The sequence below is a fragment of the Pelophylax lessonae genome (genome assembly GCF_965119305.1).
Source record: "Pelophylax lessonae genome assembly, chromosome: 1".
NCBI classification, from domain to species: domain Eukaryota; kingdom Metazoa; phylum Chordata; class Amphibia; order Anura; family Ranidae; genus Pelophylax; species Pelophylax lessonae.
Genome location: NC_138768.1, coordinates 347439591 through 347467193, shown reverse-complemented (window position 1 = coordinate 347467193; position 27603 = coordinate 347439591). Strand labels below are relative to the sequence as shown.

Here is a 27603-nt window from a genome sequence, read left to right as displayed (position 1 = left end):
GCTGATATAGGTTGACTTCCCGTTTGCCAGAAGATTGTTTGTGGGAAGAGATTTTTTTTTTAACTCTAACAATGTAATTTGCTTAGGCTATTTTGAATCGTATGTGACCTGGCAAAGACATGTTTTTTATATATGCTGTATCACTTCTTTTCTCAAAGTCTAGTTCACATAAGTTGGCATGCATTTTCAGCATCTGCCAAGCGCCCCCCAATCACCAGGTATGAAAAAGCTGCACTTTCCTATTAATCACCTGGAGTGTTTTGACTCTAGAGACTGAAAGGAGCCAGCAAAACATTGGTGCTGTATGTTCTTTTGAATCCAGTGCTCTTAAAAATTTTGCTTTAGTGTATGTTTAAAGCAATAAGTCTTGTCCGATAAGTTTTAGGGGTTTCTTTATTTTTTTTTCAACATAAAAAAAGTAAATGATACACACATTGAGGTTGATTTACTAAAACTGGAGAGTGCAAAATCAGCTTTTGTTTTTTTTTTTTTTGTCAAAGCTTAATTGAACAAGCTGAAGTTTGAAGCTGATTGGCTACATGCACAGTTGCACCAGATTTTGCACTCTCCAGTTTTAGTAAATCAACCCCATCTTGAGCATCTTCTGTAACAAGGTTTTCATTAGAAGTATTGGAATGCACAAATCTAGAACCTGTTCTTGTTAGTAAAATAAAGGAAAGCAGCCCATACATGGTTAAAACGGGCCACCTGACATGGTGACAGGATATATTTTTGCTATCCATTGTCTTTCCCTGATGATAATATGCTCATGTATAGACATCTTATGATATTATATATTACCTGTGTGTAAACTCAGGCAATGGCCAAGAAAGAAGGCAAAAACTGTTACAGTAAGGGTTAATGAGCTCATCAGTCAATGGATTCGTAGCAGATGAGTTCCTACCTCTTTTATTAGGAATTTCCTTTCAAATAAATTAAGTCTTTAGAAACTATGACATTTTTTTGGAATGTATAAGGCCTATAGCAAGTGGTACTAACATTTAGAGCAGTAGGTGCTCAGGGATGAATGCTCATAATGCAAGCAGTCTGTTTTCCGGGCTTCCATCCCTAGGTGAATACTGCCCTAAATGTTAGTACCATTCAGTGCACTGCCTAGCCCTGTTCAGCCACAGAGACTCAGTCTCATAGAGCTTTACAGGCTACGGGCATTGGTGCTGGATGGTGCTTCTTTGTTTCTGCTCACCCCAAAACACTGGGATCCCATGCATCGGGGCTAAATGCCCAGTGATCATGAGGCCCAATCGGTAACCTTTAGATGAAAAAGTCAGTTTTGAGGCGATTCCTCATTAATACCACAACATTGTAAAAATAAGGACAAAAACACTGCTAAGTGTCCACAACTTTTCTATTCGTAAAGTATGTCCTATACAGCGTGGGTATACAAAGAAATTGTTGGATTTTTTTAAAGTTTTGTAGAAAGAGGTAAAGTACACAAGGCATGGGGTGTGATTTGATATTGTGCATCCATTCTGAAGTTGCAGCTGGTTTTGGGCAAGTAAAAAGATTCAATGAACGATGGGAAACACAGTGATTATGAGTTTATCACTGCAATGTGCTTTTTAAATGATGTGATGTACAAACCATGTGAAGTGCTACAAAGACACAAATCGACACATGTATATAAATCAGCTTTGAATGTGTTAAAACTGAACAGATGAACACAGGATATTTTTTTTTCAGAAGATAAGAAGGAACAGTCAAAATAGTCTGGCGATTTTAATGCCTCTTTCCTGTCATGTTATATTTAGCATAGATTGTTTGGTCTTAACAGAAACAATGCAATAAATTTTAATATTCTTAGAGTCCTGAGGACCTACTTCAAACATGAACTTCCAAAGTATGTTTTGAGATTGTGTACTGTTTGTAGGATTGAACAACACAAAATAGTAGTTCAGTTGAAACCATAAGCAATTACCAAACTTTTACTTAAGCAGTCCATATACAGTCTGATATTCTTAAAGCGGAGTTCCGCCCCCCAATGAAAAAATTAAAAGTCAGCAGCTACAAATACTGTAGCTGCTTACTTTTAAATAGTAGAACTTACCTGTCCAGGGAGCCCGTGATGTGGGCACTCAAAGCCGATTTTCGTATCGGCTCTCGGTTGCTGCCGCCACCATCCAGAGTAAGGGAACGCAGGAGTAAAGCCTTTCAACTTCACTGCTGGTTCCCTACTGCGCATGCGCAAAGCACGATGTGCTATGTATTTGGCCTGGCGGCGGAGAAAAAAGGAAGGGGCTGAGCTTCTGAGGGACAGTGCCGCGGCGCTGTCTCCCGGAAGTGGGGAAGGGTACCTGTCAAAAACAGGTACCCATTCCCCCCTCCCCCCTTAAAGATGCCAAATGTGGCACCGGAGGGGGGGGGAAGAATATTAGTGGAGTTCCACTTTTGGGTGGAACTCCGCTTTAAGTAACCTGGTTAGTTTTAGAACTGCTTGTAGATGGTGTATGAACTAACAGCCAAGTGACAGCTTGTGGAATTGTTGAAATCCATAATCTTGTTATTACTGTTACATAAATTCCACTTTGCTTGAGGTGATTGTAGCCATATTACTGCACTTGCGACAGTACTCTAAATATCTTTCAAATGTAATCCTAAAAATTTTGAGGCAATGTATAGTGTTTTGCACGTTTTTTTGTTATTTGGATTTCATATTTCATATTTGCCACTTTCATCCAGCAGGTGGTATAATCAAGGCTGATCTCTTTCACTTTTAAAAAGTAATTAACAATTAGTCCCTCCCCTCCTTAGCTTTTATGGACTATGTAGGTTTTAAGTTAGACAGAGGCAGTCAAAAAATAAGTATGTAGTATTAGTACGGTTTCACATTGGTGCGCTGCAGTTTGGCAGCAGCTCAGGTTTACCCCTGATTTTTGTGTGCTTTACCTGCGGTCCCATAGACTTTCTATTAGGTTGCATGTTTTTGCCACATTTTCTTAAAGCATAGCAAAAGTCCTGCATGCTGCATCTTTGGTCCGCTTCCATAAACCGCAGGCAAAATTCGCTATTCAACAGAAAGTCTATGGCACCGCAGGTAAAGTGTAGAAAAATTGGAGATACACTCGCGCTTCAGCAATACTGCAGCACACCAGTGTGAATCAGCCTTAGCCGTCTTGATTAGAAAGCCCAGTATACTCTGCAAACACAAGATCTTGAAAGCTCCCTGATTTAAATGTTTATTTGTAAAATAATATTTTTAACCAAATAAAAATAACGTAGAATTGAATTTAGAGTTTCCCTTTCTTAATGTTATCAGTACATGTTTTAGCTTCACAAACCTTATTTTTAAATTATACAATAAGGAAGGCAAAAAACCCAGCAAAGCATGATCCAGTTTTCTCCAGCAGGGAAAAAAATTCCTTCCTGATCGCCCAAGAGGCAATCGGATATTCCCTTGATCAACTTTACCTATAAATGTTAGTATCCAGTTATATTATGTACATTAAGGAAATAATCCAAGCCTTCAATCTACTGAGCTGGGCAGAACCAGCTCTTGAGGGAGTCTATTCCACATTTGCACAGCTCTTACTGTGAAGAAACCTTTCCGTATTTTGAGATTAAATTTCTTTTCCTCTACATGTAAAGAGTGCCCCCTTGTCCTCTGTGATGACCTTAAAGTGAATAACTCAACACCAAGTTCACTATATGGACCCCTTATGTATTTATACATGTTGATCATATCCTCCCTTAATCTCCTCTTCTCAAGAGAGAATAAATTCAGTTCCTCTAATCTTTCCTCATAGCTGAGCTCCTCCATGCCTTTTATCAGTTTGGTTGCCTTCTCTACACTTTCTCCAGTTCCCCGATATCTGTGTTGGGAACTGGTGCCCGAAACATAACTGCATATTCCAGATGAGGTCTTACTAATGATTTGTTTAGGGGTAAAATTATATCTCTCTCTCTGGAGTCTATACCTCTCTTAGTACAAGAAAGCATTTTGCTTGCTTTGGAAACTTCAGCTTGGCATTGAATGCTATTATTAAGCTTATGATCTACCAAAACACCCAGATCCTTCTCTGCTATGGATTCCCCCAGTTCCACTCCGCCTAGTATGTATGATGCATGCATATTCTTAGCCCCCAAGTGCATAATTTTACATTTATCAACATTAAACCTCATCTGCTACATACTGTAGTTGCCCAATTTTACAGTGCATTGAGGTCAGCTTGTAAGTTGGAGATGCCCTGTAAGGACAGTATTCCACTGCATAGCTTGGTGTCACCTGTTAAGACTGAAATGGTACTTTTATTCCCAGACCTTATATCATTTATAATTATATTAACAAATAAGGGTCCCAACACTGAACCTTGGGGTATACCACTGATAACAGACCATTCAGAGTAAGAATCATTAACCACTACTCTCTGAATTCTACCTTTTAGACAGTTTTCTGTCCAATTACAAACTGTTTTTTCCAAGCCTGTAGACTTTACCTTACACATTAGCCTTATGTAGGGAACTGTGTCAAACGCTTTCGCAAAATATAAGTATACTACGTCCACAGCCTCTCCTTTGTCTAAGCTTTTACTTACCTCCTCATAAAAAGAAATCATATTTGTCTGTCAACTTCTGTCTTTCATGAATCCATGCTGGTATAGTGTATAAATATAAATGTACATGAAGTGACCCTAATAGATCATTACATTTGCAGGCTCTGCTTTCTCCTGTATAATACTTATATTTTAATTGTTTTCTCTCTTTCTCCATCTATATATATATCTGTAGCTCTAAATGGAAGTCTACTAGTGTAATTGAAAACAATAGACTTTTTGTGTACCCAATTCATGTTATTTCAGCATTTGTGCAAATATGTATGCTAAATGTTTTTTTTGACATTCAGATGGAGCACATCTATATGTGCATGATTAGTCCGATTAAAATGAATGGTGAGTTGCAGAAGATGCACTGATGCAGCAGTTCAGACAGTGATGGCATCACTCTCATGTCCCATAATGTTTTAGGCATCATTGCAACATTTTCCTTTTCTTAGTGACTAAAAATATTGAGCATTTAAGTTTGGTTGGTTTTCATGCATACTGTATGTAAATAGATGTTTTTAGTATGTTACAAATTCTGCAGTCTAGTTGCTGTTCCTTGCACTATTCTGCACTGTGCAGTACAATTATATTAATAATTCTGTGTGCACAATTAGTAAATTCAGACAGACAGCACATTGATGAATATATGTTTAAAAACTCGTTCTATGCCAGGAAGTGAAATCACATACAGGCAACCGGCAATACGTTTCAGCCCCTACACATTCTAAAACACTACAGCTCTGTAAGAACTTACCATCACTAAATTTTGATTTTGGCATACCCAATACTTCTGAATAAAATTGTATGGAAACTGTATAAACCAAAATGATTTTTCTTTTTAACCAAACTTATGTTTTTTTACTTCATTTTCAGCGTTTAATTTTTTTATTTGCTTTGTATATCTTTGCAGGGAAACATTTTTTTAATTTTGTGAATACAAAGTATTCACATTTTTAATTGTCAATTTTAGCCTTAAATTGTGCTCAAATGACAGCGAGGTTTTGTTTTTGCCTTTTTTTTTTACCTTGTTAAGGATATCTGTGCTGCAAAGGGCTTGTCAGAACCTGGCATCACATACTAACAATAATAAATCGGCATAACGAAAAAGGAACACATAATAGAAGAGATGTTCATGCTGCAACAAGACTGCCACCTAATATGTAATTTGTTCTTTATTTTTATGATCCAGCCCACACATTATCTACCTGTCTCAGAGTGTTCTGTCTGGAAGAAAGCAGCTTTGCTTGACACGTGTCAGCCATGAAATTGCACATGCTTGGTTTGGGTTGGCCATTGGTGCACGTGATTGGACAGAAGAATGGATAAGTGAAGGCTTTGCTACACATCTAGAGGATGTATTCTCAGCAGAAGTTCTAAAGGTATACTGTACTTTGAAAACATTTAAACATATTTATATGAATGCCCTTTACCAGCTCACCTCTGATTTAAAGTGACTCTGTCCTTTTTTTAAATTTCCACTATGCTGACTGAAACATCTTCAGCATCCATAACATTTCATGGTGTGTCGGATATCTGGTCCCCCACTGGATACTGTGGTTCCTTTCTCTAAATGCTATGTCACTGCATTGTCCTCTCACTATAGTGATATAGGTGTCGGAGAAAGGGATACCAGACTTCCAACACTTCTGGAAGTGTTAGATCTAAAGATTTTTTAGCCAATTTATCTCTTTAGGGCAACTAAGATCAGCGGTGCTGTTAGTGGGAGGTATGCCCCCTGTCATACATCAGAAGCCCTACTATACATACTGATTATTGTCACACCCTCTGCATGCTTCTACTGTCCATTGCCATACTCTCCACTTCCCACTCCTGCACATACTGCCCACTTTCATACCCTCCACACTCCTCTCCTGCACATACCATATGAGTCCCCCTGCGTAATACCCCCTGAACCCTTCTAGTGCACAAACTACCTTCTGTTAAACCCTTCACACCCCTGCATTGAACATTAGCCTGCTGTCATACCCTCCATCTTATGTTAGTGAATGAGTACCTGGCAACACAGAAAATCTTCAATAAACAGCTGCTTTATTGGCATACATAAATAGATTCTTTATTGGCTCATGTTACATGTGCTTATGAGAAAGGGGTACAATAACAATTATAAATAATGTAAGGCTGATGTCAGCTGAGGGGGAACTTAAAGGTTAACTCCACTTTCGTGGGGTAAAAAAATTGCAAATAAAGAAAAATAATATAATGTATACATTTGCGACACAAGTCATATTGTAATTCAATGTTATTAAAAATTACCTTACCTTTTCAAACTGCAGGTCTGTAATTCTCTGTAAAATGCAATGCAATATGGCTACCTGGATGTGTTCTGTACACAGAATGTGTACAGAATGCCCCCCAGAAACCTATTTTTCTGCTATTGTGATAGGCTCACTGATTTTCCCACAATTCTGCCCTAAGATACAAGTCAGATTTCAGGCATCCCCTGCCACAAAAATATCATTTTTGGTGAGATACTCCCAATAGGAAACCACATGGATGCAGGCCTCATTACAGCCCTGCAGGTGCAGCAGCTGATTGACATTTATGAAACCGCTCCCATTAGATTCACTTTTCCACATGGGCACAGACATTTTTGCAGGATATCAACAGGTAGGAATCTGCAACAAAGATGTTAAAATCACCCAGAGGGGAATGCTTTTTTCTCAACAAAAGTGGAGTTACTTTTTAATTAGTAGCTCAAGCAGCCTTGTACTGGAGGGGCACTAACCCAAAAAAATGCAACTACAAAAGAAGAAGAAAGAGAAAGGGTGTTCTAGGGTGACCAGCCAGTATATCAATAATAAACCAGAGACAATTAAATATTTAAAGCCATCATCACACAAAATTTTATTATGAAAAAACAAAAAATTTGTTTTTTTTTTCTCCAGAAAGCTATCCTTAACAAGAAAAACACAAATGTGTGGAGGACCAGTCACATCTTTCCAGGGTGCGGGGAGGTATAGTAGGGGCCGGGGACTAATAAAGGGGGGGGGGGGGCAAGAGAATCCACATACACAATCCTATATATCTAAAGTAATACAAAGATAAGGATAACAGCCAAGTTTATGTTTACATGTAGATTTAGAGTAAAAAAATAAAGTATTAAAAGGTAGACCATAAAAAGTACTTACTCCAAAGAGGGCCAGAGCTATGCCAGATCACTAATGATAAAGCAGTAGTGTATAAATGCTCACAGATGCGGTCATATAATCTGTTAATAGTCAAGTCTCCTCATTAGTAACTATATTTAATTCAAAATTGAGCAATATACCAACAAAACCAAATCAAACTAGATGCCAACCATGAGGCCAAGTATAACTAAAGTGATCCAGTATAGTGTAGTCCAACAAGATCCATATCCAAAATACAGAGTAAATGGATCAGAAGGAGTAGTGCCAAAGTAAATCAGCAAACAAAAAAACAAAGGATGGTAAACCAAAACCTTTAACAGTGTAAAACAAGTACCAAACTGTCCCATATAGATAAATGTAGCGAGAGAAGAAACCTACCAAACTGGTTGTGTTCCAAAAGATATAACATGCCTCTGGTCAATCCTATCACCAAAGAGAAAGGATATGGAGGTTCACTAAAAATACCCTTTAAATAGTCCCTGGGCCTCCTGAGGACCCACCTACCAACACCCTTCCACAAAATATTACCAAATAAACTATCGGAGTGTCACTGGGAGTGACACCCTGGAAGGCTGAAAAAGGTCCTCTCCCCATGAAAGACAATGTATATCAGGGCTGCCTCTTCCTCTGTGATGAGAACAAATAGTTCCAAAAAAGGAAAATGCCATTCTCAGTGCGTTCTGCATTGTAGCAATGTCCAATCATGTGGATCGTTTCAACAGGCAAAAGAAAAAAGGCCAAACAAAATGGTCGCCATGTCTGACATGATGTAATGACATACAATCCGTAAGGTACACGCAACCTGGCGGCTCAACAACAGGAAGTATAGGGAGGAAAATCCATCAAAAAGATCAAAACCAAATAAAAGCCACATGGGGACACAGCTGGGACTGCTCCAAAGCATCTACCATGCAGGAACATACCTAAAACACAGAAAACAGGAACAAAAAACAAACTAAAAACAAGACAGAAAAAAACAAACAACAAAAACAAAAGCACAAAAAAATTATAAATTGGTATTAGTCCACCATAAAATTCCCCTATCATCTCTTCGATTCACCCACGAGGTTCCCATTCTACAATTATATTTCAAAACATAACGAGTGAAATTCTATCGGATATTGTGCGTATGTCTGTTACAGGAAAAAACAGAAATGCAAAGAGAAAAGAAGAAAAAGAGAAAAGAAAGATAACAAAATATATTATTATATTTCTGTCAAAAATGGGGCAAAACTGATGAAATCGTTCAGGGGGATAGTAGAACACAGTTTATGAATCCACCTAGCTTCAACTTGTAATATATACGCTGGTCAAAATCGCCTCCATGTATATGGGGGTGCACCAGAGCATAGAATTGTAACATGTCCAAACTATACGCATGTTTGTCAGCAAACTGTCCCCCAGTTCACATGTGTGCGGCCGCGAGTCCCAGCATTGGATCCAGAGCGTCCCTGTTCACGAGTTCAGGTGCATATCCAGTCAAAATTTTTGCCTGAATTTGCACCTAAACCAAACCCAAAGATGCACTGGACCCTTTTGGAATGCGGACTGCGGCCATCCCTGACCTTTGTGAACCAGCTCCATTGCGAACCAGGCACACTCGCAGGTCATGCGATTTGGATGCGGGGAAACCTCGCACATATGTGAACCCAATTCTGGCACTCCTCTCCTACATGTAAAAAACATAATTTTTTTGCTAGAAAATTACTCAGAGCCCTCAAACATTATAAAGTTTTTTAGCAGATTAGCAGAGACCCTGGTAAAATTGCGGTCGTTGCAACTTTTTATGTCACACGGTATTTGCGCAGCAATTTTTGAAACGCGATTTTGAAAAAAAAAAGTTTTTAATGAATAAAAAAAAAAACAAAACACTAAAGTTAGCTCGATTTTTTTGGATAATGTGAAAGATGATGTTACGCTGATACCTAACATGTTGTGCCTCAAAATCACGCACACTTGGTCTAGCTGCAGGAGAGGCGTTGTTAGCTCTAACTTCAGAGCTCTGGTTTGGGTTTCCTGCTATGGGTCTGGGTTGTTATATATTATTTGACCATTGGTGGGAGCCCATTGGTTTCCTCTTCTGGGGGTGGAGGGCTGGGGGGGACTTCGCCCTTTCGTGGACACAGTTTGTGCCCATTCGGGGTGTCTGGGGAGGGGCGGGGCCCCCTGCTGGCCGGTCTGTTAATAGAGCTTTGTGAGTCCTCTGGACTCTTGATGTACCTCCTATTGAGGAGACTCAGTTTTGGGACTTGATGTATTTTGCGGTTTACCTTTTTATAATTGACTTCCTAGTTACCAATACTGTTATGAGTCATGTTTTGATTTGCACTGTTCTGGTACATGCTGCTTTTCCGTATGCTACCCCTTTTTCTATATTTTCTTTTTCATGTTTTACTATTGTACTGTTTTGTTTAAACTCAATAAAAAACTATTGAATACTAAAATCACGCACACTCGTGGAGTGGTGCCAAACTTAGATACTTAAAAACCTCCATAGGCTATACTTTCTACATTTTTACAGGTTACCTGTTTAGAGTTACAGAGGATCGCTGTAACGATCGTGGAAATTTGTGTGTGGTTTGAACTATGCATTTGCTTCTGCATGCGAGGGACTGGGGGTGCTTTAAAAAAAAAATTATTTATTTTTATTTTTTTATTTTTACGCTTTCCCTTTAATTTTTGGTATTTTTTATCACTTTTATTCCTAATACAAGTAATTTAAACATCCCTTAATAGGAATAGGGTATGACAGGGCCTCTTTATGGATAGATGTGGTGTCTATAAGACCCCACATCTCTCCTCTAGGCTGGAAAGCCTGAGATAAAAAAATTAAAAACGATCTCAGCCTTTGCAGCCGAATACACGGCAGTGTTTACATCTGCCAGGGCCGTACGTGACGTCATAACGTCGCGCCCGGCCCCCGAAAGTCATAGAGATGGCCAGAGACCATCGTTGTGTGTATGGCTGCAATGCAGCAAGGTGTCTGATGGTCTCCTTGTGGGATCAGAGCAGCTGTTAAGGAGCTCATTTAATTGTTTGTGATGATTCCTTTTGGGAGCACTCTTTCTACAGTGGTGCATGTTGTTATTCCTTCACGGCAATTAAAGAGGAACTACATGTATTGGTCTTTAGAAAATCTGAGCACCTTTTTGCACCTTATATACTGTATATTTATATTTTTTATAGTAGATTTTTTTCACAGTGTTTGCACTTTTTATATGGACTGTATTCGCACAGATATGCCAATTTAGGATGAGTTTGTCATATGTTTCTAATGCAGTTTATTGTGTCTCTATGTGATTTATTAACTTATACATAGCACAAGGATAGCGCACTTTTAATTATTGTTTAGTTTGAGCCTTAAATAAACCATTGCCTTGGCATGTCCCACCCCAGCATTTTCTATATTCCACACCTTCCACTCCAAAGTTCTGTGTCCCCTCTAGCTACATGACTAAAGCCTGTTTGAATACATTGCTATTGCAGCAGTAAAAACCAGGGTTTTTCCCTCTATAATAACAAATATCAAGATAATTCAGCCATGGTCTGCTGGAGGTCATAATGCAAGTGTAGGAGTGAGAACTGTAGTGTGGATGCCATTTCAGGGCAGGGCTAGATATTACTAAATTTGTATATTTGTCTTTAGTATACACTTCTTTGGAAGACATGTTACACTAAATTTTTATTTTTATACAGAATACAGTGGGTATAGAAAAGGATCACCCCCTTTAAAATGATCACATTCTGGTTGTTATATGTTGGTCTTCATTTTAATTTCAGGCTGCAAAGCAATAAAATGTGATTATTTAAAAGGAAGGAGGTGGGGGGTCTATACCCACTGTAGATGCTTTAAAGGGTCAAGTCCTATTGACCTGATTATTTTGTGTATGCATACAAATTCTTATTTTCAAATAAGTGCAAAACAAGATTTTTACATGCACTGCTAAGATAATATATTATTGTGCTGAGTTGCCTTTATAATAAACATTTGCCAAAATACAGTATGTTTATATAATGCTTGTGATACTTAGATCATAGTTTATATCTTTTATGACAAAGAGTACTGCAGTGTATGCTGATACACAAACCTCTTTCCTTATCGTAATAGTGCAGGATAGATTCAATAGTCATTATTGGTAACAAGAACACTTGGTGCAGGGAAATAACAGACGGAGTGATGATCTATTTATTTATGACTCAGTTGGACTGTTTTTATGTTATGATTTTCTTGCCAAAAATAAGCTAATACTGTGGCTTTGCCATAGAATTTCAGATTTCTCTGGGAGTATTAAATCACAAATATATTATTTAAAGGAAGTTGTTTTGATGCTGGTTTTTATTACCCAGACGGTGTGCCTTTACTTTTCTGTATTATGCTTTTCTTTTCTTCTGTTTTTTCTGTTTTGAGAAAAATATGTTGGTTGGCAGCTCTTGCTTACCACTTCTTTTGAAAAGGCTTGTTGCCTGGCATGCTTACCAGGCTTCAGTATTTTTGTCACCGAACTAAATAATACTGGATAATCTCAACCTCTGTAAAACTCTGGGAGCCACACCCAGACCCCACACTGTGATGAAGGCCTTTATACTTTGAACACTGGATCCTGCATGGGCGCTTACTTTGGCACTTGGTGCAAAGTGATGAGTTAGCAACAGGATATTATACAGATCCAGGGTCATAATCCATCTCTACGGAACCCAGTCCCTTTCGGGGTGAAGCCTGGACTTTATTTACAGTCTAGCATCGTAGACTGGTATAGACATGTGCAATCTGTTTCAGTCCGAATGTAAATTCAGACAAATTTTTGGTCATTTGGAGCTTCAGAATCTCCAAATGAAATAGTAACCAATGTTTTTGAATTTTGTTTATTCGTTTTCATCCTGAATCTCTGAATGAAATAGTAACCAACTTTGTTAAATTTTGTTTATTAGTTTTCCAATAAATTCCTAATTTTTGGAACAATTCGAACTCGGATCAGTTGGAAAATTATCAAGCGATTCTAATTCTGTACGAAGAATAGCTGATTGTTATGGATTTGGCCGGGAAGCTGGCCACCGCGTCCTTAACAACTGATTTATCAGCTGTCAGCGAGCCTGCTGAGAGCTGAAATGTAAACAAAAGAATGCCAGCAAAAGAAAAAACACAGCGTGGTGTCCCCCCAACCCATACATGGCCCTTTGGGTCTGGTATGGATTCTAAGGAGAACCCCATGGCAAAATAAAAATAATATGGCATTGCCCTCCCCCCCCAAATCCATACCAGACCCTTACCTGAGCATGCAGCCCAGCAGGTGTGAGTGCCCCCCCTCCTGTACCATACCAGACAACATGCCCTTAACATGGAGGGGCATGCTTTGGGGCAGGGGGGGGCTCTGCCCCCCACCCCAAATCACCTTGTCCTCGTGTTGATGGGGACAAGGGCTTCTTCCCCACAACCCTGGGCAGTAGTTGTGTTGGTCTACAGGCAGAGGCTTATCGGAATCTGGATGCCCCCTTTAACAAGGGGCCCCCAGATCCCGGCCTTCTCTGTGTGAATGAGTATGGGATACGTGGTATCCCTACTCCGTTTACCAAAAAAGTGAATAAAGACAGTACACGAGTATTTGATCACTCCTTTATTAAAAAATGATGTCCCCTGATGTGGATCCATCCATCACACCGATTGCCTCACCGCCAGACCTGAAAAAGAAAAACAAAAAACCTCTGACCTCATTAAAGGCTCCCCGCCGACTGCCTGCTCCTCCTTCTGACATTTCTTAAATGGGTAAGGAGCAGAGTTAATTGAGAAAGTCCCGCACTAAGGACGAAGAGAAAAAATAAGGCTGCGGCCTCCCTCAGATATAGCCAAAGGTTATATCAACGATTGAGATCAAACAAGAGGGGGAAAGGGAATTGGCGCTGCCGGAAATAGATATATATATATATATATATAGTGTATATAATGGTAAATGGATGAGATGGTGAAGGACAAATGTGTAAACATTTGTCCTTCACCATCTTATCCATTTACCATTATATACACTATATATATATATATATATATATATACAGTGGGTACGGAAAGTATTCAGACCCCCTTAAATTTTTCACTCTTTGTTATATTGCAGCCATTTGCTAAAATCATTTAGGTTCATTCTTCTTCCTCATGAATGTACACATAGCACCCCATACTGACAGAAAAACACAGAATTGTTGACATTGTTGCAGATTTATTAAAAAAGAAAAACTGAAATATCACATGGTCCTAAGTATTCAGACCCTTTGCTCAGTATTTAGTAGAAGCCCCCCTTTGATCTAATACAGCCAGGAGTCTTTTTGGGAAAGATGCAACAAGTCTTTCACACCTGGATTTGGGGATCCTCTGCCATTCCTCCTTGCAGATCCTCTCCAGTTCTGTCAGGTTGGATGGTAAACGTTGGTGGACAGCCATTTTTAGGTCTCTCCAGAGATGCTCAATTGGGTTTAAGTCAGGGCTCTGGCTGGGCCATTCAAGAACAGTCACGGAGTTGTTGGAAGGTAAACCTTCGGCCCAGTCTGAGGTCCAGAGCACTCTGGAGAAGGTTTTTGTCCAGGATATCCCTGTACTTGGCCGCATTCATCTTTCCCTCGATTGCAACCAGTTGTCCTGTCCCTGCAGCTGAAAAACACCCCCACAGCATGATGCTGCCACCACCATGCTTCACTGTTGGGACTGTATTGGACAGGTGATGAGCAGTGCCTGGTTTTCTCCACACATACCGCTTATAATTAAGGCCAAAAAGTTCTATTTTGGTCCCATCAGACCAGAGAATCTTATTTCTCACCATCTTGGAGTCCTTCAGGTGTTTTTTAGCAAACTCCATGCGGGCTTTCATGTGTCTTACACTGAGGAGAGGCTTCCGTCGGGCCACTCTGCCATAAAGCCCCGACTGGTGGAGGGCTGCAGTGATGGTTGACTTTCTCCAACTTTCTCCCATCTCCTGACTGCATCTCTGGAGCTGGGTTCTTCTTTACCTCTCTCACCAAGGCTCTTCTCCCCCGATAGCTCAGTTTGGCCGGACGGCCAGCTCTAGGAAGGGTTCTGGTCGTCCCAAACGTCTTCCATTTAAGGATTATGGAGGCCACTGTGCTCTTAGGAACCTTAAGTGCAGCAGAAATCTTTTTGTAACCTTGGCCAGATCTGTGCCTTGCCACAATTCTGTCTCTGAGCTCTTCAGGCAGTTCCTTTGACCTCATGATTCTCATTTGCTCTGACATGCATTGTGATCTGGAAGGTCTTATATAGACAGGTGTGTGGCTTTCCTAATCAAGTCCAATCAGTATAATCAAACACAGCTGGACTCAAATGAAGGTGTAGAACCATCTCAAGGATGATCAGAAGAAATGGAAAGCACCTGAGTTAAATATATGAGTGTCACAGCAAAGGGTCTGAATACTTAGGACCATGTGATATTTCAGTTTTTCTTTTTTAATAAATCTGCAACAATGTCAACAATTCTGTGTGTTTTTCTGTCAGTATGGGGTGCTATGTGTACATTCATGAGGAAGAAGAATGAACTTAAATGATTTTAGCAAATGGCTGCAATATAACAAAGAGTGAAAAATTTAAGGGGGTCTGAATACTTTCCGTACCCACTGTATATATCCTATTTCCGGCAGCGCCAATTCCCTTTCCCCCTCTTGTTTGATCTCAAGGAGCAGAGTAACCCAAGGACATCAGCGGGTGACCCCGCCCCCTTGTGGTGTCATCGACCCAGTGTGCCCCGGTCAGTGACATCTCATGGGGATGGTGTCACCCACTGACATCATTGTCACTTTAACGCCACTTCTGCCTAGAGCACTAAGGTCCTCAGATGCTTCCTCCCACCCTTTCACCACTAGAATTTGTTACAGGATGGACTACACCAGTCGAATACCCCCACTTGTAGCTATGGTGGAGACCAGGTGAAAATGAGTCAATGCAAAATCAAAGGGGAACATTCACTCTGCCAAAGGTCCACAAACCACCCAACCCCAGAGTGACTATGCATCCCTTGCATGAGAACAAGATCTGGGCTCTAACATTGGGCTCTATTTCTGGCATGCAACAAGTAGCCTATGTGCAACAAGCATAATTCTGTGCATCTATGTCACATTTTTTCGTACAGATTATATCTTTAATACAGCCATCTCTGTCCAGGACACAAAAATGCCATGCTTCTTCTCCTACTTCCATCCCCCCACCGGAGTTCGATCCCGAAATGCCAGTCCTAAAGGACACAGACACATAAGAAATGAAAAGGACATTAAGGCAGTATTGGAGGAAGCCACGGAAGATTTTTCTGCCCCAGAATGTCACTATATTGAAGAGGAAGCTTCCTGTAACATGCTTGCTAATGTTTAAATTTTTATTTTCTCTATCCACAAAAACTTTGTTCATTGTGTCTCCTGTGTCTCATCATGTCCCTTTGGGTATAGAGGCCTACAAAATCATGCTAAACATTCCCTGTTCTTGAACAGTGCAGTCTGTGACAACTGGGAGATGCTTGAAAAATGTTTAATTTCCCACAAAATCTGTACTAAACTCTGTCCAGTGGGAAAAGAGTTCGCAAAAAGTGGGCTGTTACTGTAGTTGATCTTGCCATGTCTGTCTTAGACAAACATCTCAGTGTTGCTATTGAAGATGCAGATAGAAAGTTTGAGATTCTTCTAAAAGCTTTAACCTTGCAAGCCCAGCCCTGCAACCAGCTCTTGCTGCAATTTCACTATGTCTGTCTGCAGCTAACTGGACCTCAAGGACAATGAACAGCTGTCTTCTGCTCTGCTTTTCTGTGTAAGTGCCCTGAAACATGCCATCAGACCATTTTTTGAAATGGCCCTAATTTCCATTGACATACACAAAATCTTATGGCTAAAAGCTTGGAGCTTAAGCTGCCTGAAAAAGATGCATCATGAATATGCCTTTCCAATTTAGCATTTATTTGGTAGCACCTCTCATTGCCTTGCTCAGAACTCAAGGCATCCAGTCATAGATTATCTAGACTACCATCTTTTGAAGGACTCATCTCACTTACTCTCATCTCACTCACGGTTATCAGAAAATGTCCATAAGACATGTAAGATGTTCCAGGCCATTGGCTGGTGATCAATTTCAACAAATCTACTCTGGTTCTGGACACATCCCCAAGCAAAAGTCAGTATACCATAAAAGGGCTGACTCTAAGAGCACATACTTGAGAAATAAGTTCCAAGAGACATCCCACCTTGAGATTCTCAATCAGAGTCCTAGCCCTAATGATAGCTACTTCTGAGGCAGTACCATATACCCAATTCCATTTTAAAACTCTCCAACAAAATATCTTGTCAATCTGAATAAAGCAGGCTCTTTCTCTCGATTTGCCCATGCCCCTGTCCAGCCAAGCAAGGATTTCCCTCTCTTAGTGGAGCACCACCATAGGCTGGGGAAGTCTTCTCTTCCCTATTGCTTGAATGTTATCACAACAGACGGATGTCTTTCAGGCTGAGGAGGTGTGTCCCAATCCTTAACAGTACAAGGTACATGGTCATTGAGGGAAGCCAAGTTCTTCATCAACATCTTGGAGCTCAGAGCAGTCAGGTTGGCCCTGCAGCAATGGACCTAATCCAATTGGGGTGCAGTCAGACAATCCCACAGCAGTGGCCTAAATAAGCCATCAAGGGGGCACGAGGATTCATGCTTCTATGAAGGAAGATAGCCAGACTATCTCTTGAACCGAAACTCACTGTCCAGCGATTATTACAGTCCACATTACAGGAGTGGACCACTGGAAAGTGGATTATCTTAGCTGCCATCGTCTTGATCAGGAAGAATGGACTTTTCATCCAGATGTCTTCAATCTGATATGCAAACATCCTAGCCTCCAGATTCAACAACAAACTACCTCTGTTGCCAGAACCAGGGATCATCTAGCTCTAAACAGAAATGCCTTAATAATTCCCTTATCTCTATATCCGTAACATTCTAAAAGTTTTACCAGAAGGAACTTCAGGCCTTGGCAGCTGCAAGCTTCGGCCAAGCCGTGAACTGAGTTTTTTTTTTGTACAGGTCTCTTAACCCTTGTTTTTATGGGTCTGGTAGCAGTTCTGTTTGCTTTATTGTTGCCCACCCCTCAGTTTATTGCTTTAGCTTGTCCCATGGTCTATGAATACAAGCTCCGTGGCCTGCACAGTATAATAAGGTTAATGGGAATTTTGACCTATCTGTAAATTTCTTTTCTTGGAGTATAGTACAGGACACAGGACCCTGCCCTCTGTTTCCTGTGGTCACTCTTTATTACTTATTTAACCGGTTGCCGACTGCGCACAGTATATTTACTGCGGCAGTCGGCCCCGGCCAGGCAGAGTGACGTAGGTCTACGTCGCTCGCCTGTCACTCCTTCTAGAGCCAATAGCGGGCGGGCGCGCGCCCGCTGAGGCGCGCGCCCGCTGAGGCTCGTTCACGGAGGAGTGCGGGAGTGTGACTAGCGGACCCGATGTCCGCCGGTCACACTACGATCGCCGGTACAGTGGGAGAAAGACAGAGCGGCTTATGTAAACAAGCCGCCTGTCAGTTCTCCCTGTGTAAAAGTGAAGATCAGACAGTTCTACTATGTAGAACTGTTGATCTTTGTTTTTACACTAGTAGACCTGTCCCTGCACAGTTAGAATCACGCCCCTAGGACACACTTAACCCCTCCCTGTCCAATACTGTTAACCCCTTCCCTGCCAGTGTCATTTTTGCAGTAACAGTGCATATATATAGCACTGATTACTGCAGTAATGTCACTGGTACCCGACATTACTCGTTAAAAAAAAAAACACCAAAAATGACAAAAATCTTTCCCTTTGTTAGTAAACGCGATAACTTTTGCGCAAACCAATCAAAATACGCTTTTTGCGATTTTTTTTACCAAACATAGGTAGCGTAAAACAAATTGGCCGAAAATGTTAAAAAATTTTGATTTTTACATTTTTTTGGGGGGGAATTTCATATAAAAAAAAGTGAAAAATATTGTTGTTTTTGCAAAAATTACGCTCTTTTTTTGTTTATAGCGCGTGATCAAAAAATCGCACAGGTGATCAAATACCACCAAAAGAAAGCTCTGTTTGTGGGAAAAAAAGGACGTGAAATTCGTTTAGGTACAGCGTCGCACGACCGCGCAATTGTCCGTTAAAGTCACGCAGTAAAAAATCGCAAAAAACCCCCTGGTCTTTTAGCAGGAAAATCCTCCGGTGGTAAAGTGGTTAAAAAAACTGGAGTCTCATGGAGTGGGTGGGGTTATATGAGTGTGCACTAAGGATGGCCCTATGGTCTTTGATTACAAGCCCTGTGTCCTGTACTGTACTCCAATATAAAATTCCAATTTTTTTTTTTTTACAGTAGTGCATTGTGAGAGCTGCTGCCTGCCAGTTTTAATAACATGGCCTCTCTTTATGTAAGCCTCAGTGACAGCTGCAGCCAGCAGATTTGTTAGTAAACAAACCCCACTATATATATTCACTATGATTGGCCGATCATTGCAACCATGCTAATTGGTTGCTGATAACTGTTGAGACCAGCAGCTGTCAGTGACAATTGCATGCTTATAGTATTACAGTGGAACCTAAATTATCATTCTTTCAGCATGCAATGCCATACCTCAGAATGGCAGACTGTGGTCACGACCAGGTTAATAGCTTTAGTCACCTGTATGCATCCACCCAAAGTTTGGCTGGATCTGGGTGAATCTGGAAATATCTCCTCTTTTACAGTTCTTAGCTCCACTTCTCTATTTGTCAGACATTATTTCAGCCAGGAATGTCAAACTGAAATGAAACAGTGCCAGGCTGATTAGAATAACTCTGTAAGGGGCCTCATTAGTGCTACTGAGGCCTGTAGGTGGTAAATGTTGTAATATTTTGGAGATTAACATACCAGTTCTAAACACTAATAGTTATTTTACAGGGAAAGAAAATTGAATTGTTACAGTTTGTTAAATTTTATCACGCTAAAAAAAGTTTGAAAATATTGGTATAGACCTCTGAAAATGTGAGTGAGTAAAATACCAATTTAGGACTGTATCAAATGTGGGAACAACAACATTTATAATGAAGGTATACTGGACAGCCACATAAAATATCTAGTGAATATTTAAAATGAACAGACACACCAAGAGCAGTTTTGGTAAAAAGCATAAAACAAAACTTTACTGGACATCAAAATACATAAAGCTTCTTACACATAAAAGTTACCAAAAACATTACACAAAATACCATGACTTAAACATACACTCCTATTCCCAATATCCCAAAATGTCAAATAATACTTAGCTCTGGTAGTTAAATGTCAACAGCTTACACTGGGTAGCTGGAGGAACAGGACAATAAGAAATCCTGGCTGCATGCTTGGTTTTTCCACAGCTCTAAAAACAGACTATTCCACATGCTATGGGCTCTTTTTATAGTCCTGTATACCAGAGACCACCCACAGGATGTAGTCATTCCTCTTGACCACTCACGGGTCATTTTGTGAGCGAGGTCATTAACACATGGTGGCACTTCCCCCCACAACCACATGGTCAGTTGGATATGCAGCAGCCATCTTTAAATACACAACCTCAAAACCTCACTAAACCACCTGTGAGTGAGAGATGTTATTACACATGTATGGGAACATTTGTCATGAATCAGTTAAAAATATCCACACTGATACAATCCCATACATAGGCAATAATTACAATTCATACATTTCATACATTTCTACTTCTCGTAGGGGCCTAGCTTTTCTCAATGCTTTTTTCCCTAAATACATTATGCACATCACACAATTCATAGTTACAAAAATATGCCTACAACATGCACAAGCTAATTATCTTCAAATAAGCATGTACAATGTGTATGCAATAAATATCCTAAACAGTTACTCAACTTCTTATTATGAAGATGGACTACTTTCTCCAAAATCCTCAGATGAAGTCTAAAGCAGACATGTTGTTCCTTTTGTGTTCCAAAAACAACTCTCCTTTGTCTGAACACATGCTTGTTTCAAAAGTCCTAAACACCACCTCCCCATACTTCTCTTTCCTCTTTTTAGCTCCTAAACCAATCAAACTGGTTTATTTGCATAGCAATGAGGGAACCTAGCTTCTTAACACAGAATCTAACTAACAAATACATTTGCTATAAAATCATCAAATATCCATAGCAACACATTCCACCTCTTGATTTTTTAGAATTCTCAATAGCTCTTAAAGCGGAGTTCCATCCTGGGAATACTTTTTTTTAATAAAAATACCCCCGGGACAGTCAGGGCTAGTACATTCCACAATGGCTAGCCTCTGATCTGTCCCGGGTTGCACTTACCTTTTAGGAGAAATACTTACCTTGAAAAAGTATTGTCCAGCGCTGCCATCTCAGGTGTGGGCAGCTTGAAGCCAGCGAGATCCTCTTCTGCGTCCTCTTCCTTCTTCTTCGGTCCCACGATGCACTGCACCGGCCCCGCCGTCACGTCCGGTGCGCGCGCGTCATCCCTCCACAGCTTCTGGGCATGCCCAGAAGCTGTTTAGAAGGGAATGACGCGCGCGCACCGGAACTGACGTCGGGGCCGGTGCAGGCGCATTGATTCCTGGGAGCGATGACGTTCAGCTCCCAGGAATCATTGCAAAAGCCAGGAAGTGACGAATCGCCGTGGCCGCCGAGGGGAGGAAGAAGGAAGTAAGGTAAGTATATTTTCTCTACGAGGTAAGTAAAAAAAGAAAAAAATTGCGATTATCCATTTGTTTTTCAGGTGACCCGGAGCGAGAAGATGGAGGTAAGTATAAATTTAGGGTGGAACTCCACTTTAAAGCCTTTCTCCCTTTCGACTCCCGTATGTTCTGGGCAATCAGACAAAGTCTCTATAAGCTGCAACATTACTTTGAGCAAGGTTAGCAATGTCCTTGGCAGTCTGTGGAAAGAAAATCCCAAATGATGAAAGTAGCTTGTCCTCCTCCTGGTCATAATGAAATGCACAGATGAAAGTATACTCCAATTCAGCCACCATAAGGAAATCATCCGCATCTTCCTCAGGCTCTCATCCGATCTTCTGGTCTGCCCCATCCCATCTGGCTTGGTCATCTGCTCTGCCTGCTCCACCTCCCAATGCTCAGTACCTTAAAAGAGTAAGAGACAAAGCAGATTATATGCTCCTTCCACCTGTGCCAAAAAACATAGCTCACGGCTCACATTTCTCAATCTGCCCATTTTTAACTGCAAAACTGTTGTAGGGTGCCCACTATTGCCTTGTAACACTTTCACGGAAAGGCATTGACTTCCAACGAAACAAATAATTTTGCATGTCTCTCCATACTGTCCTGCAAACACTAGCCTGCTGTTGTCCAATATTCACAGCATGGCAGAATCTAGCAAAATGCCCCATTTTATGACAGCAAAAACACTTAATGTGGCTAAATCTACCATTCCCAACTACTTGTATCCACCTCTTAAACAAAGCTGGTGTAGGAATCCCATCTATTTCCTCTCTAGGGACCTCCGCCTTAAGTAAATCAGTCCAAATGTGTCTCCTGGAGAACATAGGCCTTGCCTTACTTTCAACTGACTCAACTCTGCCATAGCTGATCAGATCCTCAGCTTCCAGCTTATGGGAAGTAACATTGCCACATGTCCTACTTTTGCTTACAGGCTTAGGGCCTTTGTCCTTTGGTAGGGCATTATTAGACTTGTTTATGAGGGCTGCACACCGCTCATTCAAATCTTCTTCAGCTCTGCCTACAGGGGTTTGAACACACTTCAAAACCACTGCAGGTTTAACTTTAAATGCGCTATTTCCTTAACCATTTGCCTTGCTTGCAGTGTCTTCCAAACACTCGGCCACTCTGCAAGCTGTTCCTTGAGCTCTGTTTGGGTATACCCCTTTACCACTTCATTTAGTTCATCACGAGCACTATTCCGCAAACCATTCTCTCCACCATGCTCACAAGTTATTTTCCTTTTTCTCTGCTGTGTGATTATCGGCTGTGCCTGACACTCATCCAAATCATCTCTATCATTAGAATAGGACACATACTCTTCGTCTGAAAACAGGAGCATGTCTTCAGGATTCCATGTGGGATCTGCAATCATCTTTCTCACTTTACACTTCTCCTCTAGGGCAGCTACTCGACTTGCATTACTTTGCATATATTCTTTGGTCATAACCAACATCTCTTTCAGTTCCTGCAACTCTTTCTCTAGTGCTTCATTCTTCTGCAACTCGCGGCAAAGGGCCTGCACAACTAACCACGCAGTAGTGGCAGTGGCTTTCCCCCTTTTTTAGAATATACGCTCAAAGCTAAATGCAAAACCTGCGTACCAAGGTCTGGATAGATTGGAGCAGCATATTTAATCAATTCCTCTGCAATGGTTTTCCAGTACCCAGAACAGACCCATGTTGGAATCGCCCCATACCAAGCTGATTCCTTCCCTCCCGCTCACTTGCTTTTTTTAAACAGAGTATGCATCTCTACTATCAGGGGGAACACAAATGCAAAAACAACAATCACAATATTAATGTATTGTCCTGGTTCAAAGTGACTGTGCTAAGGGTTTATTCACTAAACTGCTAATTCTAGCAGCAATTCAATGAATAATACTCTTACACCCTCTATAACACAATATTTCATCCAAATATTCTATATTTAGTGACCATGCAGTATCCTGCTGAACTACTCCAAATGTATCAAATGTGGGAACAACAACATTTATAATGAAGGTATACTGGACAGCCACATAAAATATCTAGTGAATATTTAAAATGAACAGACACACCAAAAGCAGTTTTGCTAAAAAGCATAACACAAAACTTTACTGTACATAACCATACATAAAGCGTCTTACACATAAAAGTTACCATAAACATTACACAAAATACCACAACTTAAACATACAATCCTATTCTCAATTTCCAAAAATATTAAATAATACTTCGCTCTGGTAATTGAATGTCAACAGCTTACACTGAATAGCTGGAGGAACATGACAATAAGAAATCCTGGCTGCATGCTTGGTCTTTCCACAGCTCCAAAAAGAGACTGTCTCTTTCGTTCATTGATGGACACAGCTCCTGATTCTTCTTAACCATTGGGTTATTCTGCCCCCTACAGGAGTAGGACACTAGGCAGAAAAAGCTTGACTATGCCTATGGGCAGTCCCAGGGCGTATACACCCACTCTCAGCTATAGGCACTCAGTTTTTTTCTGCCTAGTCAGGAGTAAGGACCTAGTTCCTTGCGGGGATCGCTGGTCCTGGCAATTTTTTCTTTTTGAATGGAATTTTTTTCCTCTTTTTATTATTTTATTCCTGTGTGATTTACAATCAAGTGTCAAGCTGGGCGACAAACTGGATAATCTAGATCCTTAGGGTCTCCCCAGTCTGACCAGCAAGCACTTGCAGACCGCAACTCTGTGCTAGGTCAGCCACGACATAGTCCCACTGGACCGGGGCTGGCCTGCGAGTTAAACATCTCGTGAGGGCCCATGCGAACTGGCTTTGGCCTGAGTCGCAGCGTTTCCTCCTGACTGACAGCACCCACATTACAATGTAGCGATGGTCTGTCCGGACCGGTGCCCACTCTGTTCCTGGTATGGTAAGTAGCTGTCCCCCTCTGCTCCTGGAGGGTTTTGGGGTGGATGTGGCCCCTCCCTGGGACAGTGGGACCCCCAGGTTCCCCTCCTTCCCCCCCAGGCCCTCTAAACTTTTGGTGGTCACTGTGGGTCTTTCGGCCCCCCTCCCTCCCTGGGTGAGATTATGAGCTAGCTGTTGCCACATGCTCTTAAGGGGGGGAGCTGTTTGGATTTGCTGCTGATCCGTCCCAAAGTTTAGACCGCGGCTTTATGGCCTACTAGTTGGAAACTACGTGAAGCAGCCCCTGTTAGGATGGCTAAAGTCACTGCCTCCTGTTTGGGCATCTGCCCTCCCCTCTGCTGCCCCTGGGTGGTCAGCTCCTTGGGGGGCTCACATCCAAGCAGCTGGGTGCCCACAGAAATTTAGGCCACGGCCTACGGCCTATAAGGCCATCCGGCTGAGTGGGGCAAAGGCCCCAGTGCATTTAGCTGAAGCCCCCACTCTTCCTTTGGGCATCTTCTGGGATGAAATCCGTGCACTTGTGGCTGGGCCTCCACAAAAACTTAGGCCGCGGCTTGCAGCCTGCTAGGCCATGTGCTCAGCTTGGCGCCTCCCTTTGAAGGAGTGGCACTGTGAAGGCTCTTCATTTTTTAATTACTGCCTTGCCGCCATTATTGTGTAGGGCTCCTGCCCCTTTTAGCCCTTTTAGTGTGTCCATGTCACGGCGGGTGGCCCCTTTTAAGGGGGCTATTACCTATTTTGCACTCTATGGAGGGCTCGGAGGGTGCCCCCCTTGTTTTTTTTGTAGGGTCCAGTAGGGGGTCAATTTGTGGGCCCTTGGTCGGCGTCCCCTTTGCTGGATCGCAGTTGGCGACCTCCTTGTTATGTTTTCCGGGTGAGCTTAGTATATAGTGATCCTACTTGGTCTCCGTCCACTCACCCTGAGTGCTCAGATAGTGAGGATGTTTCCTCTGCTCCTCTAGCCCTGCATGAAAAGGCGCTGGGGGATGCCTTGTGTCAGTGCGTGACACTTTAAAAAGGGAGGTTGCGGCTGATGCTGCGTTGGAGGCAACCATCCCTTTTGGCACCCATAGGCCCTCCAAAGCGGTGAGGGTGTTCCCTTTTCTGCTTACTTTGGCAACATTGTTCCGAAACAGTGGAGTTGTCCAAAATGCAGTGGTTCTAAAGCGCTTTTTGCTTGCGGTGTCCTTATGAGGATTAACTGCGTTAAAGGTGGATGGTCCCACCAGTAGTGGACTCATCGGTTTCCAGGTTAAATAAAGCTACCTTCATTCCGATTGAGGAGTCCCTAGCCATTAAATATCTAGCTGTTAGGAGGGCCGAGGCTCTGGCCCGCCATATGTTCGCTGTGGCTGGTACAGCACTTAGGCCAGTATTTACTATTGTCCTGGGGTCGCAAGCTCTGACTGAGTGGGCTAAACTTTTACGCCAGGACCTGGAGGCCTTTTCTGATTCCCCCCCCCCCCCCCCCGTACAGGATTGCCTGTTTGGAGCTTCTTTGGATGACATCCCAGGGGGGACATCACAGGGGGGAAGAGTACTCTTCTTCCACAGGCTAAAAAAGGGCTAGGAGCCTCGTTGTAAAGGTGGACCATTCTCCTCGACTCGGAAGAGGATTTTTTGGCCCTCAGGGTCTCAAGACAAGGAATCAAAAGTCAGGGTCTCCACCGGAGGTTCCAAGAGGACCTGGTCTGGCAAGCCACAAGCGGGCTTTTCCAGACATGCAGACAAGGCTGCCTCTGCATGAAGGGGCACCCTCACCCGTATCTGGGGTGGGGGTACGTCTTCACTGGTTTCCGGATCCATGGACCTCACTGGTATAGGACACGTGGGTCTACAAAATAATTTGTTCAGTCTACGAGATAGAGCTTGGTCTTATTCTCCAGAAACTTTTTTCCCTTCCAACCTCCACTTGTCCCCAGATCACTTATGGTCTCTTTGGGGTAGTGCAAGACTTGTTCCTTCATGGGGTGATTGTTCCGATTTTGGAACGTTTTCAGAGGTTTTTACTCAAACCTCTTTAGTTCCCAGGAAGGAAGGCAAGGTACGTCCAATTCTGGACCTCAAGGTGCTAAACTGCTGATGCGGGTACAGAAGTTACGTGTAGAGTCCATTGACACAGAAGTGGCATCCCTACGTCAGGGGGGGGGGGGTTTCTCGCTTCTATAGACATCAAGGACACCTAACTGCACATTCAAATATGTGCCCGTCACCAACGCTTCCACCGTTTTGTTGTGGACGAGGAGCATTATCAGTTTTTGGCATGGACCTTTGATCTCGCCTCCGCTCCTCAGGTCTTCACAAAAGTGTTGGCCCCGGAGCTGGTATTGTTTGAGTCAGCGGGAGATCGCGGTACTGGGCTACCTGGACGATCATCTTCTGCGAGCGGAGTCTTCGACTGCTCTGATGGACAACTGGAGATTGCTCTGTGAACTCTGAGGGAGTTCGGTTGGATTCTGAACCTTCAGGAGTCTGCTTTGGTTCTGTCCAAAAAAACTGGACTGTCCAGGTCGGACTCGGCCTCAGCCAGAGTGTTTCTTCCTCTTGAAAACTCCAGACATTGCAGGATGCAATTCAGTTTCTGTTGTTCAGCAGGCGGTCATCCCTCCGGGCTTTCATGTGGATGCTGGGTCTGTTTGCACAGTTCCACACAAGATCTCTGCTAAAGAGATTCTGGTGAAATGGGACAAGGATCCACGGTCTCTAGAGGTGGTTTGGCACTTCAACGGGGAAAATCCTTTTCTCTTTTATTAATCGACAGACGCAGTTCCATCTCTTCAGAGACTATAGGGTTATGCTCCTCCAATCAGGAATAGGCACTTGGCAGGAAAAAAACGTAACCACGCCTATGAGGCTGTCCCTGCAGACACAACCCCACACACTCTGCTATCAGCATGAATTTGTTTCTGCCTAGTTTTTAGGAATAGGACCTATCTCCCTGATGGGACTTGGGTCTTCGCTTTTAACAGGGAAATTTGTGTTAGTTGGTTGAGCTCCATGTTACCTGGTCGGCTAAGTTTAGCCTTTGGGGAATTATGGATTCTTTGCGTTTTCTTCCCACCCCTAATGAATATACTGCTTCATAGTCTCTGAAGAGATGGAGCTGTGTCTGTCGATGAACTTCAGAGAAAAGGTAAGTTCTTAGAAAAATCCAGTTTTTCCCCCTGTACTGGACAGTTGTCACCACGGATGCCAGCCTGTCCAGGTGGGGAGGCGTCCACAGCACAGATGTGTTCAGGGGGTCTGGACTCTGGCAGAGTCCAGACTGCTGATTAATGTTTCGGAACTCCGAGCGATCAGCCTTTGTCTGGCTCATTGGACAATTC

At 42.1% G+C, this 27603-nt stretch overlaps 1 protein-coding gene across 1 annotated transcript in view; it reads left to right on the top strand.

Moving 5' to 3' along the window:
- Positions 1–27603, top strand: part of AOPEP (aminopeptidase O (putative)) — a 719157-nt gene that overhangs the window by 213096 nt on the left and 478458 nt on the right. Inside the window, exon 5 of the mRNA XM_082267412.1 lies at positions 5746–5935. Within this exon, the coding sequence (XP_082123538.1) occupies positions 5746–5935 (190 nt within the window). The remainder of the gene's footprint in view (positions 1–5745; positions 5936–27603) is intronic.